At 43.5% G+C, this 18,315-nt stretch overlaps 1 protein-coding gene across 1 annotated transcript in view; it reads left to right on the top strand.

The window, feature by feature from the left end:
* The window catches only part of NECTIN2 (nectin cell adhesion molecule 2), a 118,598-nt gene that overhangs the window by 92,778 nt on the left and 7,505 nt on the right, over positions 1–18,315 (top strand). The window contains exon 8 of the mRNA XM_063942603.1: positions 1,902–1,970. Within this exon, the coding sequence (XP_063798673.1) occupies positions 1,902–1,970 (69 nt within the window). The remainder of the gene's footprint in view (positions 1–1,901; positions 1,971–18,315) is intronic.

The raw sequence follows: 18,315 nt of genomic DNA, 5'->3' as shown, positions 1-18,315 counted from the left end.
TGACAGGGGGTGTAAGCAGGAGCTATGCACAGGGGTGGTATTTGATATGCCAGCTGTTGGGATCCCGGCGCTCAGTATACCGGTGTCGGCATACCGGCAACTTTTCTCCCTTTTGGGGGGTCCACGACTCCCCTGGAGGGAGAATACACCACCGTGCCCGCAGTGTGGCGAGCGCAGCGAGCTTGCATTGCCGGGGGCTCTTTTGCGCTCACCCCGCTGCCGGTGGTCGGGATCCCGGCGCCGGTATGCTGGAAGCCAGGATCCAGACCGCCGGCATAACATACAACACCCATGCACAGTCACCGTCTGCGGCAAGAGTTAGTTCAGTCAGCAGTACAGCAAAATGATTGCCTTGTGCATGCTTATAGACACAATCCATGTGGAAGAAAAATAATTTATAAACTCTGTACTTTATAAAATTAATTTAAAATAAAATGTCTGCCTAAGAGTAGATAAGCCTAACCATTTTTTTGTAGTTGCCCCTTAATAAATACAGGAAACATTGTTTATTTTACTCTAGTGGTTTAACCGGAATGTCAGTGGTTAGGAATGTACAGGTACAAAGTCCACGGTTTCATAAATGACACAGGGGCATATGTATCAAAGCTTGGAGAGAGAAAGTACTAACCAATCAGCTGTTTCTGCATTTCCAGTCAGCAGGACAGAGCTGTGATCCTCAGGGTGACAGTACAAAGCCCTTAAAACAGGACTGTCCTGCCTAAGAATTGGACAGTTGTGAGGTATTTTATACGGGATCCGGTCTGAAGATCGACAGTGTCTAGGTCGACAATGTTTAGGTCGACCACTATAGGTCGACAGTCACTAGGTCGACATGGATGGAAGGTCGACAGGGTTTCTAGGTCGACATGTGCTAGGTCGACAGGTCTAAAGGTCGACATGAGTTTTTCACTTTTTTTTTTTTTTTTTTTTTTCATACTTAACGATCCACATGGACTACGATTGGAACGGTAAAGTGTGCCGAGCAAAGCGGTAGCGGAGTGAAGGCACCATGCCCGAAGCATGGCGAGCGAACGCGGTGCACTAATTTGGGATCCCGGTCACTCTACGAAGAAAACGACACCAAAAAAAAAAAAAATCCTCATGTCGACCTTTAGACCTGTCGACCTAGCACATGTCGACCTAGAAACCCTGTTGACCTTCCATCCATGTCGACCTAGTGACTGTCGACCTATAGTGGTCGACCTAAACATTGTCGACCTAGATACTGTCGATAAAACGAACCACACCCATTTTATACATGCTTCCTACTTTTGAAAAAGCATTTCAGGGAGATTGTGAAAGTAACACCTATCTACTGTTGAAGAAAAGACACGGATATGTTTTAGGATTTGTGTTTTACAAGAGGGTCCATATACTTTAAGTGGTCATGAGAAACCTTATTTAAAATGCATGTAGCCATAGGGATCATTGTGCCTTATAACCAATGCAGGGAAATGGCACTGATGATCTCGTATGAATGTATGTATCTCCGATTTTCTTTTTTTATCCCCAAGAATGTAACTGCTACATAATGGGGGTAAGGTGCAATCAGGAAGATTGCTATACAGGGAGTCAGGGAGATTGCTGCTATTTCAGGGAGTCTCCTGCAGAATGACGGAGGGTAGGCAACTCTGCTTTTATAGGTATCTTGTATCTCAATCACAAGACCAATTGACATATATAAGATGCATCGTGTTCGCCAAGAATGTCATTTTGATTTTGTTTTTTTCTTCTGGATAAAATAAAGCTTTATTTTGGTAGAACGTTTTGTCAAATCTCTCTTTATTATGAATGCCGTATGCGGGGAATCATAGCAAAAATAGGATTCTGCCAAATGCTATTTTCAGCAGACCTTGGAATGAGTAAGAAGTTGAAAGTAAAATATGATTTTGTTTTTGCAGTTTGCAGGAGAAGAGATTCCACTGAAAAGCCCACCTCAGCCCCCTGAGATCACACAAGAGCAGCAAATGGTAATGTATTAGAGAGGCAATATAGGATTAAGGCCCATATAGACGGGAGAGATGTGTGCTGAGCGAACCGCTCAGTACACATCTCTCCCGCCGCTCAGCACAGCGTGATGTGTGCTGAGCGATGCGGGGGAGGATGGGGTCCGCTCATTTCACCCAGCGAGCGACGTGCTAGATTGAGCCTGCATGCAGGCCAATCTAGCACCAGCGATAGCGATGAACGGGGCTGCGCATCGCTATCGCTGTGGGGGTACACACGAGTGATCTGTGCTTAAAATCTAAGCAATCTAGTCGGATCTCTCCGTGAGTCCCCCCCTTTAGTCACCTCTCCTCAACCTCCATAGTCAGGTTTTGTTTCAGGATATATCTGTTTATTCTGGATACTTTCTAATCCAGTCTATTAAATGAATTAATTTGCCCATGGTTATGCAAATAAGCAAATTGCGGCCCGTTGATAGCAATTGAAGAGAGTTAAATGGGAAGTACTACCCTCTGAGAATTCTATTGTCCGGGCAGATTTGTTTACTTCTGTTGACCTTCCGTTTACCACAGCTGTGCTGTATATGGTACATTTCCATCCAGTGCAAAGACCCCGGCCTTTCTCTTATCTGCAGACAGCAAAAATAAACCTATCTCTCTGCACAATGGAATTCTCAGATGTTGGGGGAGCACCCCCCTACCCCTTTCCTTTACGACATCATCCCCCCTCCCCTTAAAGAAACCTTTGTGCACAGTATAGAAAACCTCTCACAACAAAAATAAATGCAAAAGGCACGAGTGTGAGTAAATATACTCTGCTACGAGTGGTGAGACCACAGAACCAACCAGACTGCGTGTCCTTTATTGAGACATTGGGACGTTTATATGGTGACAGCAGATTATTATTGTTATTATTGTTGTTGTTGTTATTATTATTGTTATTATTATTAATAACAGTTTATTATATAATGCAGCCAATTCCATTGCACTTTACAATTGGTAACAGTGATATAGCAAATGAAAACAAAAGAACTGGGTAATAACAGACCGTCATAGTGGTAGGAAGGCCCTGCTCACAAATTTACAATCTATAGGATATATACTGTTCTTCATAAAGAGTTTTATTATGAGCCTTTATTTCTGTTATGCCAGCATATTCAACAGCACTGTACAATCAGGGCCTATTGTATAGCTGGAAGGTATGCATTTTTTACATTTATATGAGAGTCCGTACTGCCCTGCACACAAAGCGAGTTACACTCTGTATTCAGGGCCTATTTCATGTTTGTAAGTAAAGCAAAAAACACAGGTGGGGCAGATGTAACGTGCAGAGAGAGTTAGATTTGGGTGGGGTGTGTTCAAACTGAAGTCTAAATTACAGAGTAAAAATAAAGTTGTCCCTGCTCAGACAAAAAATATAACCCACCCAAATCTACATCGTCCTGCACTTATTACATCTGCCCCACCTGCAGTGTAAAATGGTTTTGCCCGGTTGCCTGTTTTTTTTGCTTTTACATACAAACATGTATGTATGCATCTTTTGATTATACTGCTCTGTGCTTAGAGAGGCAGAACAGGGTGTGGGGAGCAGGCTGAGGACAATAAGGGTATGTTAACGTAAGGGTGACCCAGGTACACCTAGATATGACCTATGTGCCTATTAGAATATTTTGCCTGTACTGAATCAGTGGTGCACAGTGCTCATTAATGATGATTGGTAACTGGTCCCCTCACACGGCACATAAGTAAATCGTTGGTGTGGCTGCTATATTATATGAAGTCGCAGCTATCTTATTACCATTACTTATTTTTTGTTTTGTACCTTGACTGGAAAAACGTCTCCCATTTGATTTTCAATGGTGAAGTTAAAGTTGGAGTTTTATTTTAGACTCTGTCTGTATCTAATGGTATTTTATATGGTAATTGCAACTGTTGCCACTATTTAATCCAATATATATATATATATATATATATATATATATATATATAGTCTTCATTACAGTACTAAATTGCATACAAATTGGGTAGTGTTGCTTCAGCATTTACTGCTGACATTGTCAAGCCACATCTGGCTTAAACGAAGTGCACATGCCAGTGATACAGGACTAGACACCTCTTCAGTAACATGGAGAATTGCATTTATTATGCAAAATGCGTCTAACAGTACACGAGCTCTGTATGTTTAATGGTAATATAGAAACAAGTTATGGACCAGAACCTGAGGGAGCTCTGCGCTTTTGGAGTTTACAGTCAATATTAGTAAATTGTATAATAGAACTGTATCTTGTGGCACAGGCTTTGTCTAGGTCTCCAAGTGGCAGCTGGGGTCCACATAGGAAAGTTCATTTTATGATTTGTTTATTTTCGTTGTCTAGAAATCTGGCAACAGATCTGCTCTGTAGATACAATATCTAATGCACAGACCTGATCTTATCTAAGGGCAACAGAAAAAACCAATCTGCCCCGGTCTGGATAATTCAGCTCTTTCAAGATGGACATTTCCTTTTAGATCTCCTGGGGTATAAATGACCAATACTTGTGACCTCACAACATGACCTTTGCTGATTATCGAGAGCCTGGATACTGTCAAAGCTATATGTATTCAAAGCGAAACACCAAGCGGTTATAAACTCAGCACCACCCACAGTGAATAAAATGGTATTGTCCAAAATAGTCCAGTGTAAGGATCATATAAAATCGTGTTGAAGAACTTTTATGCTGCAACTTCGCCCCAAATACTGTAGAAACAAGTGGAACACACAACTGAACATGTTGTAGCATAAAAAGGGACGGATAAGCGGTAAAAAAAAAAAAGCCACAGTAAATAAAGTGCAAGAAGGGTTTAAATAATCAAATCATCAAACCATAGGCACATATACTGTAAATGTATTTGCTCTTTTTTACATTTTCTCTCTTTGCAGCACAACGCTACACTTAAGTAACTGCATTCTGCCCAGTACATACATGATACATGCATATCTGCATTTTGTCCAGCACATACATGATGATGATTATTATTACCAGTTATTTATATAGCACACACATATTCCGCAGCGATGTACAGAGAATATTTGCCCATTCACATCAGTCCCTGCCCCAGTGGAGCTTACAATCTATATTCCCTATCACATGTACACACAGACACATTCATGCTAGGGTTAATTTTTGTTGGGAGCCAATTAACCTACCAGTATATATTTGGATTGTGGGAGGAAACCGGAGTACCCGGTGGAAACCCACTCAAGTACGGGGAGAATATACAAACTCCACACAGTTGGGACCAAGGTGGGAATCGAACCCATGACCTCAGTGCTGTGAGGCAGTAATGCTAACCATTACACCATCCGTACTGCCCATGCATACATACCTGCATTTTGTCCAGTACATACATTATGCATGCCTTCCTTCATTCTGTTAGTGCATACAGTACATGACTTATAAATGCATTCTAAGACCTACATGATGCATGAAATCATGCCTGCGTTCTGTCCAGTAGATACCTGAAGCCTGCATGCATCCTTTCCAGTAGTACAAAAGAATCAGTGAGTGTGCTATCAACGGCAGCCTGTATAGGGATGGTTAGTCCCAAATGGTATAGAAACAAAGTTAGGGAAAAGTAGATACTGGCGCCGGCTGTTTCTCAAAATAAAGAACGAAAACAATTATAACAATTTAAAAAATCTCATATTTAATTAAATCTAAGAAATATGTAAATAGCACATGAATAAAATGATAAATAATAATCACATATAAATAAAATTAGTAGCAATAATATCCTAATGGAAAATTGAGAGTCTCTCTGATGGCTTATTGACCACTTCCATTCAAGTGGGGCAATATCACTGGTGGTCTGGCTAGAACTCTGTCCTCCAAGTAATCCTCATGAATAAATGGTTGGAAATATTACCATGGTCTCAGTTGAAGGTCCCCTTGGTTCTCAATTGCAGATCGAGGTCCAATAGCAGCAGGGGAACAAATGGAGACGTCAGAAACGGTACCGTTTGTAGAGGTTCTTGAGGATTCGAAAAGAGTCCCAAGGTGTTGCCAGAGAATGCCAGGTGAAAATCAGTGTGATGCCCGTGGTCATATGAGAGTAATGGCTCAACGCGTTTCGCTGGTCTATGTCCACACCAGCTTCCTCAGGAGCATATGGGACTCTTTTCGAATCCTCAAGAACCTCTACAAACGGTACCGTTTCTGACGTCTCCATTTGTTCCCCTGCTGCTATTGGACCTCGATCTGCAATTGAGAACCAAGGGGACCTTCAACTGAGACCATGGTAATATTTCCAACCATTTATTCATGAGGATTACTTGGAGGACAGAGTTCTAGCCAGACCACCAGTGATATTGCCCCACTTGAATGGAAGTGGTCAATAAGCCATCAGAGAGACTCTCAATTTTCCATTAGGATATTATTGCTACTAATTTTATTTATATGTGATTATTATTTATCATTTTATTCATGTGCTATTTACATATTTCTTAGATTTAATTAAATATGAGATTTTTTAAATTGTTATAATTGTTTTCGTTCTTTATTTTGAGAAACAGCCGGCGCCAGTATCTACTTTTCCCTTTCCAGTAGTACATCCATCATGCATACATGCCTGCATTCGGTCTGGTACATACTGTATATGACCCATACATGCCTACATTCTGTGCAGTGCATACATGATGTATCCATGCCTGCCTGCCTTCTGCCCAGTGCATACATTACACATACTTGCCTGTGTTCTGCCTAGTGTGTACAATAAATAAGGAGAGTTATGGTAGACTTACAATGGTTAACCCTTTCTGCAAGGTACATTGGGTTCCACAGGTAAACATCGGGGTGTAGAGTGGATCTTGATCCAGAGGCACCAACAGGCTAAAGCTTTAGGCTGTCCCAGGATGCATTGGTGCCTCCTCTATAAACCCCACCTCCAGGCAGTGGAGCTCAGTTTCATTAACTAGTCAAATGCAGGAGCAGGCAAGAGAAGGCAGATGTTAGACACATAGAACCACATTCTCACGACAGGAGAAGGGACCCCACGGCTAATGCCATACAAACCCATAGAAGCTAGGTGCGTCAGGGTGGGCGCCCTGTGAAATCCAATGTACCTCGCAGAAAGAGTTAACCATGGTAAGTCTACCATGGTTGCCCCTGGGCCTAACCATCAAGATGAACATGGAACTGTGGGGGAAGAGCACCAGGACCAGGCTCAGCAGGGACATCCCCATTGCTTCTGAGTATGCCACCCACATCCTCCTACCCACCCGTACTAAGATCTTATCAAAATAATGTAATCCCAATTTTACTTCTGCCGCTAATTACCTGCTATTGTGTTTTTTGTTTTTTTTTCCATTGCTCGCTTCACCCCACCATGTGTTTTTCCTGTAATGTTAACCTCCACTGATTGCACACCTTGCCATTGTGCCCTACATGCAGGGTACATCATACTACTACATAAGCATCAGTTTTCCCATATATGAACTTGGCCCTTGTATGGCTCACCTACAACAGTGTAACCTTCAAAGTGCGCCCAACATGGCTGCCCCATATGGTACACTTGTGGATGGGATGAAAAATACATGGACCTTGTGGTTTTGTTGGAACCCTACTCTAAACTTTAGGACTCTGAAATCACCCCATTTTGTGTCATCTCTTCTAGGGGTGGACTATTCCACCTTGGGTAATCCTACGCTGTGCGCCCAAGATGGCTGCCGCACTTGGTACCTTGTGAGGGTGGAATACACAACCCTTGGAAGTTATTACCCAAAATGCCTACACCAATCCTGCATTATGCTTTCTGTGTGCTTAAGGTTTTCTTTTATGTCTGTGTGGCTTATCTATTGCTGTATTTCTTAAATCTTCTGTATTATGTGTATTGTTTTTGATGTCCGTAAAGCGCCTTGAGTCCTGTTGGAGAAAGAGCGCTATATAAATAAAATTATTATTATTATTATTATTATTATTATTACTACCATAACTCTCCTTTTCTACAGCAGGGTACGTTGTGTTCCACAGGGAAACATCAGGGATGTCCTAAAGCAGTTCCTCAAGGCAGGGGACGCACCTTAGCGGGTATGAGAACCTGGAGTCCAAAGTAAGCATCCTGGGAGGTGGAAATATAAAAGGCATAGAACCTAAGGAACGTGTTCACTGAGGACCATGTAGGCGTTTTGCACAATTGTTCTGCAGACGCGCCATGGCGGGCCGCCCAAGAAGGTCCAACAGACTGAGTAGAATGGGCTTTAATAGCAGCAGGAGCTGGGAGTCTGGGCTGCGCATAAGCTTGTGCAATCACCATTCTAATCCATCTGGCCAAGGTTTGCTTATTCGCAGGCCAGCCACGTTTGTGAAAACCAAACAAGACAAATAGGGACTCTGACCTCCTGATAGAGGCAGTCCCCTCCACATATATATGGAGAGCCCTTACCACATCCAAAGACCGCTCTTTGGAAGACAAATCAGAAAAGATAAAGGCCGGAACCACAATCTCTTGGTTAAGGTGAAAATAAAACACCACCTTAGGTAAATAACCTGGGCGAGTTCTAAGAACTGCCTGGTCACGATGAAATATCAGAAAGGGTGGACGACAGGACAAAACGCCTGAGTCTGACACCCTTGTAGCAGAGGCAATAGCCAGTAAAAACAAGACCTGGCTGTGAGCCATTTAAGGTCCACCGTCTCAAGAGGTTCAAATGGAGATTCTTGCAGGGCATTCAGGACAACAGACAGATCCCATGGAGCCACAGGAGGAACATAGAGAGGCTGAATCCGTAATACACCCTGAGTGAATGTATGAACGTCGGGTATAGACGCAATCTTTCTCTGAAACCAAACCAACAAGGCAGATATGTGAACCTTGAGGGAGGCCAGACGAAGGCCTACTGTAAATACAGGCCACATTACAGAAAAGCCAGAATTCTGGAAGTTCTGAATCTGTATGCATCATAATTCTTATCAGCACACCAGTTGAAGTAAGAATTCCAGACCCTGTAATAAATCTGGGCAGATGCCAGTTTGCGGGCTTTCAACATAGTTTGGATGACCGCCTCAAAGAATCCTTTGGCCCTCAGAAATGATGCTTCAAGAGCCACAAAATCAAAGCCAGTCTGGCCAAGTTCCGGATAAAGACAAGGGCCCTGTACGAGGAGGTCTGGGCGCTGAGGAAGTAGAAGAGGACACTGTCGATAGACCCTGCAGGTCTGAGAACCAGTGCCATCTTGGCCACGCTGGAGCGACTAGAAGTAGTATTCCTCTTTCTTGTATGAACTTCCGCAGGACCCTCGGCAGGAGTGACACTGGAGGGAACATGTAGTGCAGCCAAAAGTGTTCTATGGAATTGCTAGTACGTCCGCAAAGGCTTCTTGAGGATCCCTGGTCCTTGATCCGAAGACCAGAACCTTGTGATTGTGTCGAGACGCCATCGGGTCTACTTCTGGTAGGCCCCACTTGTACACTAGGAGTTGAAAGACTTACACGCCGAAGAGTGGAGTCTTCATCCGGATGTCCTGGCGACTGAGGAAGTCCGCTTCCCAGTTTAGTACGCCTGGAATGAACACTGCCGATATTGCTGTCAGATGGCATTCCGCCCAACAGAGGATTTTTGACACTTCCATCATAGCCATGCAGCTTTGAGTGCCGCCTTGATGGTTATTGTGTGTCACAGTGGTGGCGTTGTCTGACTGTACTTGAACCGGCCTGTTCTGTACCGGAGGCAGGGTAAGAGTCAATACATTGAACAACGCTCGCAACTCCAGAATGTTTATTGGGAGGAGTGATTCCTCCTTCGTCCATCGACCCTGAAAAGAGTGTTGCTCCAACACCGCACCCCATCCCCTCAGACTGGCATCCGTTGTCAGCAGGACCCAGTCGGGGATCCAGAAGGGGAGGCCCCTGCTCAATTGCTGGTCCTGGAGCCACCAAGTCAGTGACAGACAAACCTCTGGAGTCAAAGTGATCATGTGAGATCTGATCCGATGAGGTAGACTGTCCCACTCAGAAAGAATTAACCTCTGCAGAGGGCGGGAATGAAATTGAGCGTACTCTACCATGTTGAATACCAACACCATCAGGCCAAGTACTTGCATCGCCGAGTGTATCGACACTCTGGGGCGAGAAAGGAAGCATCTTATCCTGTCCTGAAACTTCAGGACTTTTTCTGGAGACAGAAACAGTCGCTGTCCAGGAGTGCCCCCAGGTGCACCATGCTCTGAGCAGGGACCAGCGAGGATTTCTTCCAATTGATGAGCCACCCGTGGGCTTGTAGGAAGCTTACCATCAGTTGTAGATGACTGAGGAGGACATTGTGGATTTTGCCAGGATCAGCAAGTTGTCCAGATACGGCAGGATCCTGACTCCCTGGCGATGGAGATGGGCCATCATTACGGCCATGACTTGGTGAAGATCCGAGGAGCCGTAGCAAGTCCAAATGGCAGAGCCTGGAACTGATGGTGGAGCTCGCGAATAGCAAACCGCAGATACTGCTGAGGTGACATGGGAATAGGTATATGCAGGTACGCATCCTGTATATCCAGGGATACCATATAGTCTCCGGGTTCCATAGCCAGTACATTTGAGCGCAGTGTTTCCATACGGAACTTGGACACTCTCACAAACTTGTTCAGTGATTTGAGGTTGAGTATAGGCCAGAAAGACCCATTGGGTTTCGATACTAGAAACAGGGTCAAGTAGTAGCCTCTGTGGGAGGGAGGTACCGGCACAACCACTTCTGTATACAGGAGGGTACTTACAATTTTTTGCAGAGGTTGCGCCTTTAACGGATCCGAAGGGATAACCGTGGTGCAAAACTTGCGAGGGGGACTTCTCTTGAATGAGACTGCGCACCCGTGAGAGACAACTTCTCGCACCCATGCATCTGAAATGGTCTTTAGCCAGACCTGGGTGAACTGCAGAAGTTTGCCTCCCACCCTGGGGTCCCCCATGGGGAGGCCCACCCCATCATGCAGCAGGCTTGTCTTGTTTAGAAGCAGGCTGACGCGCCACCCAGGATTGTTTAGCCATGGGCTTTGTGGTTTTGGGAGCACAAGACTATCTTGTGTATGCCTGACATTTTGCTTTCCCTTGAGGCCGAAAGGAACGAAAAGTGATCCTTTTTGCCTTCTGTACAGAAGGATTAGTATTTGGGAGAAACGCAGTCTTAGCAGCTGCTAACTCAGACACAATTTTATTAAGGTCTCCCCAAACAAAATGTCCCCCTTAAAGGAGAGTACCTCCAAGGTCTTCTTGGAGTCTGGGTCCACCTTCCATGACCTCAACCACAGAATACGGCGAGCCAGGACAGATGTAGTCGACGCCTCAGAGGACGCTTCCTAAATGTAATAGGCGGCAGTGGTAATGTGAGACAGGTATAGTCTGGCATTGTCAGATATATCCTCGGGCAGCTCTTACTCTAATGCCTGAACCCAAGCTTCAATACCTTTTGCAGCCCAAGAGGCTGCAATAGTGGGTCTATGTACAGCACCTGTAAGGGAGTAAATAGATTTCAGGCATGCCTCCACGCGCTTATCTGTCTGTTCCTTCAGAGAAGTGACAGTGATGACAGGCAGAGTAGACAACACCACTAGGCAGGTGACATGAGAATCCACCGGCTGTGAATTTTCCCACTTGTTACATAGCTCTGCAGGGAGAGGATAGCGAGCCAAGGCACGTTTAGACAGAGTGAATTTCTTCCCTGGATTATACCAGGGTTCCTGCCTGATGTCCATCAAACGGTCAGAATGGGGTAATAGATTTTTAACCACCTTCTGCCGTTTGAACATATCAGTTTTCTTAGCCACAGTAGTGGAATCCTCATCAGTGATTTGTAGGATCTGCTTAATAGCAACCACTAGGGCAGGAACATCAATTTGCAATGGAGAATCCTTGTCAGAAACACCTGATTCAGTGTCTGACAGGACAGTATGCTCCCCCTCCTCTTCAGATGAAATATCTGAGAAATTTGTGGATTGTGAGGAGGAAGCAGCCCGCTTAGATGACCCAGAGACACAGGAGTAACCTGGAGTAGGTTTGTGTCTGACCAAGGATTGATTTAATTGCTGCAACCAGTTAGACAAATTTTCCGCTCAAGGCGGATTAACCATAGGGACAATTTGTGGCTGTAGTGGCACAGGTGGTCCAATAGGGGGCGTAAGGCGTTCCACCAGAGTACCTAGTAGGTTTTGTGAACGCAGCCCAGGGTGGCTCCTGGTTTGCAGACTGACTGGGATATATATGACACACAGTACACAGACCATCAAACAAAACTTCCCCCTCAGGCAAATCTTTGGGGTATGCACTGCATGATGCAGGAGCGTCCACAGACTTACTGCCCTTCTTGTTATACATTAGCGGTTAAGTACGATAAAGCCAGACAGAGTACAATACCTGCAAATAAATCCGTTAGGATGTGACTGAATACACAGTATACAACACCTGCGAATAAATCCGGTATTATGTGACTGAGTACGCAGTAGAATACACGTAATGGGTAAATACTGTGACGCACTATATATATTTCTCTTACGTCCTAGAGGATGCTGGGGACTCCGTAAGGACCATGGGGTATAGACGGGCTCCGCAGGAGATGGGGCACCTAAAAAGAACTTTGACTATGGGTGTGCACTGGCTCCTCCCTCTATGCCCCTCCTCCAGACCTCAGTTAGATCTTGTGCCCAGAGGAGAATGGGTGCACTGCAGAGAGCTCACCAGAGTTTTCTGTTGAAGAAGAATTTTGTTAGGTTTTTTATTTTCAGGGAGTCCTGTTGGCAACAAGCTCCCTGCATCGTGGGACCGAGGAGAGAGAAGCAGAGCTGGCTTGTCAAGTTGGGCACTGCTTCTAAGGCTACTGGACACCATTAGCTCCAGAGGGAGTCGGAACACAGGTCTCATCTGGGGTTCGTCCCGGAGCCGCGCCGCCGTCCTCCTCACAGATGCTGAAGATAGAAGCGGTATAGAGAAGGCAGAAGACATCTTAGGCGGCAGAAGACATCAGATCTTCATGAGGTAAGGCTGCGCGCCATTGCTCCCAGTCACACACACACACAGCAGCACTGAAGGGTGCAGGGCGCAGGGTGGGGCGCCCTGGGCAGCAACAAACCTCACATTTTGGCCAAATACAGTTTGATTAGGCTGCGGAGGCAGTAAATCTATGATCCCCCGCCATTTTATTTGAAAAATCACTGGGACCGAAGCCCGCCGTCGGGTGGGCGGGGCTTGATCCTCAGCACTAACCAGCGCCATTTTCTCCACAGAAGCTGCATGAGGAAAACGCTGGCTCCCTGGTCTCTCCCCTGCTGAACTTCACAGGCTTGAAAAGGAGGAGGAGGGCACATTAGCGACGCAGTGAGTGGGAATTGGCATATTATATATAAAAAAGCGCTATCTGGACATATTTTTTCCAGTGTTTTTAAGCGCTGGTGTGTGCTGGCATACTCTCTCTCTGTTTCTCCTTAGGACCTGGTTGGGGTTTTGTCCCCTTATAGGTTAATCCCTGTGTGTGTGGGGTGTCGGTACGTGTGTGTGGACATGTCTGAGGCGGAAGGCTTCTCCAAGGAGGAGGTGGAGCAAATGAGTGGTGTGTCCCCGTCGGTTGTGCCGACTCCAGATTGGATGGACATGTGGCATATGTTGAATGCAAGTGTGGCATCTTTACATAAAAGGCTTGATAAGGCTGATTTAGGGGGGACATCAGGGGGTCAATCCTCGGATTGGACCGACTCACAGAGCCCGTCGGGGTCTCAAAAGCGTCCCTTAACACAGGACACTACTACCGACACGGATTCTGATTCCAGTGTCGACTATGATGAAGTAAAATTGCACCCTAGGGTGACTAAAACCATTCAGGGTATGATTCTGGCAATAAGGGATGTGTTGCATATTGTGGATGAACCCTCGGTCCTCGACACAAGGGTACACATGTTTAAGGAAAAGAAACAGATTATTAACTTTCCCACATCTCATGAATTAAATGAATTCTTTGGAAAAGCTTGGGAGACTCCGGATAAGAGACCGCAGATCCCCAAAAGAATTTATATGGCATACCCCTTCCCTAAGCAGGACAGGGGAATTTGGGAATCACCCCCCACTGTGGACAAGGCCCTGACGCGCTTGTCCAAGGAAGTGGCGCTACTGTCTCCTGACTGTCTCCTGCCCTTAAGGACCCTGCAGATCGCAGGCAAGAAACTACCTTAAAGTGTATTTATTCTCATACGGGGGCTGTGCTAAGACCGACAATTGCGTCGGCATGGGTGTGTAGCGCAATTGTAGCTTGGACAGATGAGCTGACAGATCAATTTGATAATATGGATAAGGATACTATATTCCTAACTCTAGCCCATATTAAAGACGCAGTCTTATTTATGAGGGATGCTCAAATTGGATTGGATTGCTAGCTTCTAGGGCCAATGCCATGTCTGTCTCAGCGAGAAGATCCTTATGGACTCGCCAATGGACGGGTGATGCGGATTCCAAAAAACATATGGAAGTACTACCCTATAAGGGTGATGTATTGTTTGGCGATGGGCTGACGGACCTGGTTTCCACAGCTACAGCAGGTAAATCAAATTTTTTACCATATATTCCCCAACAGCAAAAGAAAGTAACACCCTATCAGATGCAGTCCTTTCGGTCGCACAAGTCCAAAAGAGGTCGGGGATCCTCTTTCCTCGCCAGAGGTAAGGGCAGAGGCAAGAGAGCTGAAAAAGGGAACTGGCTGCGCTGAATTTCAGAAGGATTCAATTAACGAAGGAGAGAGCCAATGTATCAGTATAAAAAGACAGCAAGATTTATTAAAACATAATAACGTGTTGATTAATAAAAATAATAATAAATATAATAATAAACATATTGCATAAATAATAACACAGTCCGGTGTCTCACAGTGTCAGCAGTGTGTTGGACTTTTACAGAATTACCTCTGTAAATATGGTGTGTTAAAGTCCAAATTCCATACCAGGTATTAAGTGCCGTTCATAATGCTCAGAAATGATGCATGAAGAAATGCAATGTAACAGATTCCAATATAGGATCACGTAGGGGGGCCAGTGAGTCCGTGAATAATGGACAATTACCTCTCCAGTGGGTTGGTCCGTTTACCGGGCGTCCCCGGACAGGAATCCTGCGTTACCCACACACAGCAGCAGTGTCACGGAGAGGAGAGCGGGCGCCGCTCGGGAATCAACTGGCTGTAGCGGTATGAGACGGCAGCGGCTGTTTGGAAGTCTCGAAGCCGCCCGGAGTGAGATCGTCAGAAGGCGCTGAGATGGTAACACATATGAGACACCTGAGCAGGTGTTCAAGAGGCGGGTCCTAACGCGTTTCGTCACGCTCCACGTGACTTTTTCAAAGGTGATTTCCTGCCTCCAGATTCCCCAGTATTTAACTGTGGTGGGTCCAGAGAAAACAGCTGTCTTCACTTAATATCCAATTAGTAACAAAGATTAATTAAAACCATGTGGCTCTCTCCTAACAATGTGGTATACTTATATCTAATGCGGACTTGACTTGCTACTAAGGTACATAAAAAATATATAAAGAAATATACACAGAGTAAATCTATAAATAATAATGACAATAATTAATGAAATATATATATAATAACTAATAACATAATGGGAGGAAAATGAGATACTAAGCCCCATATGATAGTGGTCTAGGCATGAATCATTACAATCTCTCTGATATGCAGACTGAAGTGTTTAACCCTTTATGTAAGGCCGAGGGCACTGCCAAGAGAAATATCATTTAACTTTTATTTTATATCTCCAATTAATATGGGACTCTAACATCATGTATCTAACCTGTAGAGAAGGTTCATATATGTCCCCCTAAAAATTTTTTTTTTTTTTTTTAAATAGAGGAGACATTTATCTATATAAAGAATGTATAAAGAATATAATAAAAAATATATAAAACACCAGCAGACTTCTGAATTCAAAATAACTATTGTCAGCTAAGGGACTAGGGTCGGAATCGAACTCGGTGTCATTCCTATTTTCAGTGAGTGAACATCACTCAACTCTATGCGCCACTGAGTACGCACAATAACTTTAGAGAAACTGAATGGAATATATCATCTCTATAGCTAAAAATTAAGTTATAGCGGATCCATCGGTGTATCCATAAGCTTATATTGGGCTATTGTTTTAAATGGAAATCTGGACCAAAAAAGATTAATAATAAACAGAAAAAATTAATTTTATATAAAATTAATGGACTGATCAGAAGGTTATTATATAGAAGACTGGTAAAAAAGAAACCTAAAGGAAGTAATCTTTATAAAAAAAGAATTATTGTGTATTATGATAAATAATTACATAAAAATGTATATGTTTTTTTACACATAAAAAAAAAATTACATAAAAAATCCCCCACTTATTATATGAATATAATATTATTACTAAAAAACAAAAGTAAAATATGTACTATTGAGCCCGGATGATAAAAGCAAAAAAACAAACAAACAAGATAGTGTGAAGCCTAAGCCATGTCTAATTTATGTAAGATCAAATTCAATGGCTTCATTCAGTCCATCAGGGGTGAGTGTTCTCAGTCTATGAATCCAGTAATTCTCCCTGAGGCATAATTTTCTGTATCTATCTCCACCCCTTACTGTTGGTTTGATGTGTTCAATGCCTATAAGTTGAATACCTTCTGGGTTTTTCTGATGTTTGTCTAAAAAATGTCGAGAGACACTGTGAAAAACCATGCCCTTCTGGATATTGCGTCTGTGCTCAAGAAATCTGATCTTTAGTTTGCGTGTTGTCCTACCAACATAGATTAAATTACATTTGCATATGAGTATATATATTACAAAGGAGCTATTGCAATTAATATATGAAGAAATATCGAAGTTGCATGAATCTGAGGAAGAAAAGGTCTTGGAATTGTTCTGAATGTAGGAGCATGTGAGGCATTGACTTGCGCCACATTTAAAACAACCTACTACTCTAGGTAACCACTGGGTGTTGTTCACAGAGGTTAAAGAGTCCCCCAAGTTTCTTTTATCTATAAATAAACTGGGGGCAAGGGATTGTTGAAGATTGGTGGATTTCTTAAATATAACTGATGGTGTGTTTTCCAATTCAGATCTAAGAACCTGATCTGTGAGGAGAATAGGGTAATTTTTACCAATAATGTTTCTAATTTTTGATGAGGAACAATTAAATTGTGATAAAAAATGAGGTTGATCTGATTGGAACGTAGGAGAATGGTGTCTAGGTAACAGTAGATCTTTTCTGTCTAGAGCGTCAACTCTTTCACGTGCAGTTCTAATAATCCCCACAGGATAACCCCGATTCAAAAATGAGGAGGAGAGTTCATCTGCTTGTGAATGATAATCTACATCCTCACTACAATTGCGTTTCATACGCCTCAATTGTCCAAATGGAATATTGTTAAGCCATGGTTTATGGTGTGCACTATTATAGTGTATAAAGTTGAGGGTATCAACTGCCTTACGGAACGTTTTGGTTGAGATTCTACCTTCTACAATATTGAGTGAAATATCAAGAAAGGAAATAGAAGATTGGTGCGCAATGCCAGTGAACCGTAGATTAAAATCATTATCATTTAATAAATCAAGAAAGTGAGAAGAAAGAGAAATATCGCCATCAAAAATGAAAAATAAATCATCTATGTATCGGCCATAGTAGACGAGGTCCGCGCCAAAGCTCCGCCCCCAAACATGGATGCACTCATAGGCTCCCATGTATAGGTTGGCGAAGCTCGGCGCGAACCTCGTCCCCATGGCCGTACCAAGTTTTTGCAAATAATATGATTTATTGAAAATGAAATAATTATGTGAAAGTATAAAAGTTATTGCATCCAGTATGAATTTCTGTAATTCATGATCAATCGAGTGTGTTTTCAGGAGAAAATCAGCAATCACAGATGTGCCTTTATGGTGTGGGATGTTGGAATATAATGCCTGTACATCACAGGTCATAAAGAAAAATGTATCTTTCCAATTAATATTGGACATGGCGTTAAGAAAAAAAGTGGTATCTTTAATGTGTGAACGTAAAGAAGTGGCAAGTGGCTGTAAAAAATAATCGACAAAATGTGATAAATTAGAAGTGAGGGAACCCACACCAGAAATAATGGGACGACCAGGAGGTGCCGTGAGTGACTTGTGGATCTTAGGTAAGTGATAATAGGTGGGAGTGATGGGGTGGGAAGGAACTAAATATCTGAGTTCCTCTTTCGTAATAATGCCCTTCTCTAAGGCCTCTCTGACCATATTTGTTAATAATCTGTGAAAGTCCTGTGTGGGATTATCGGGTAACTTTATATAGGTAATCCCATCATTCAACTGACGGTAAGCTTCAGTTAAGTAATCTTCAGTATCCTGGATGACAATACCCCCCCCCTTGTCTGCAGA

This window comes from Pseudophryne corroboree, chromosome 10, assembly GCF_028390025.1.
Source record: "Pseudophryne corroboree isolate aPseCor3 chromosome 10, aPseCor3.hap2, whole genome shotgun sequence".
Taxonomy (NCBI): domain Eukaryota; kingdom Metazoa; phylum Chordata; class Amphibia; order Anura; family Myobatrachidae; genus Pseudophryne; species Pseudophryne corroboree.
Note: the sequence above shows the minus strand (reverse complement) of the source record. Positions and strands in the feature narration are given on the sequence as shown.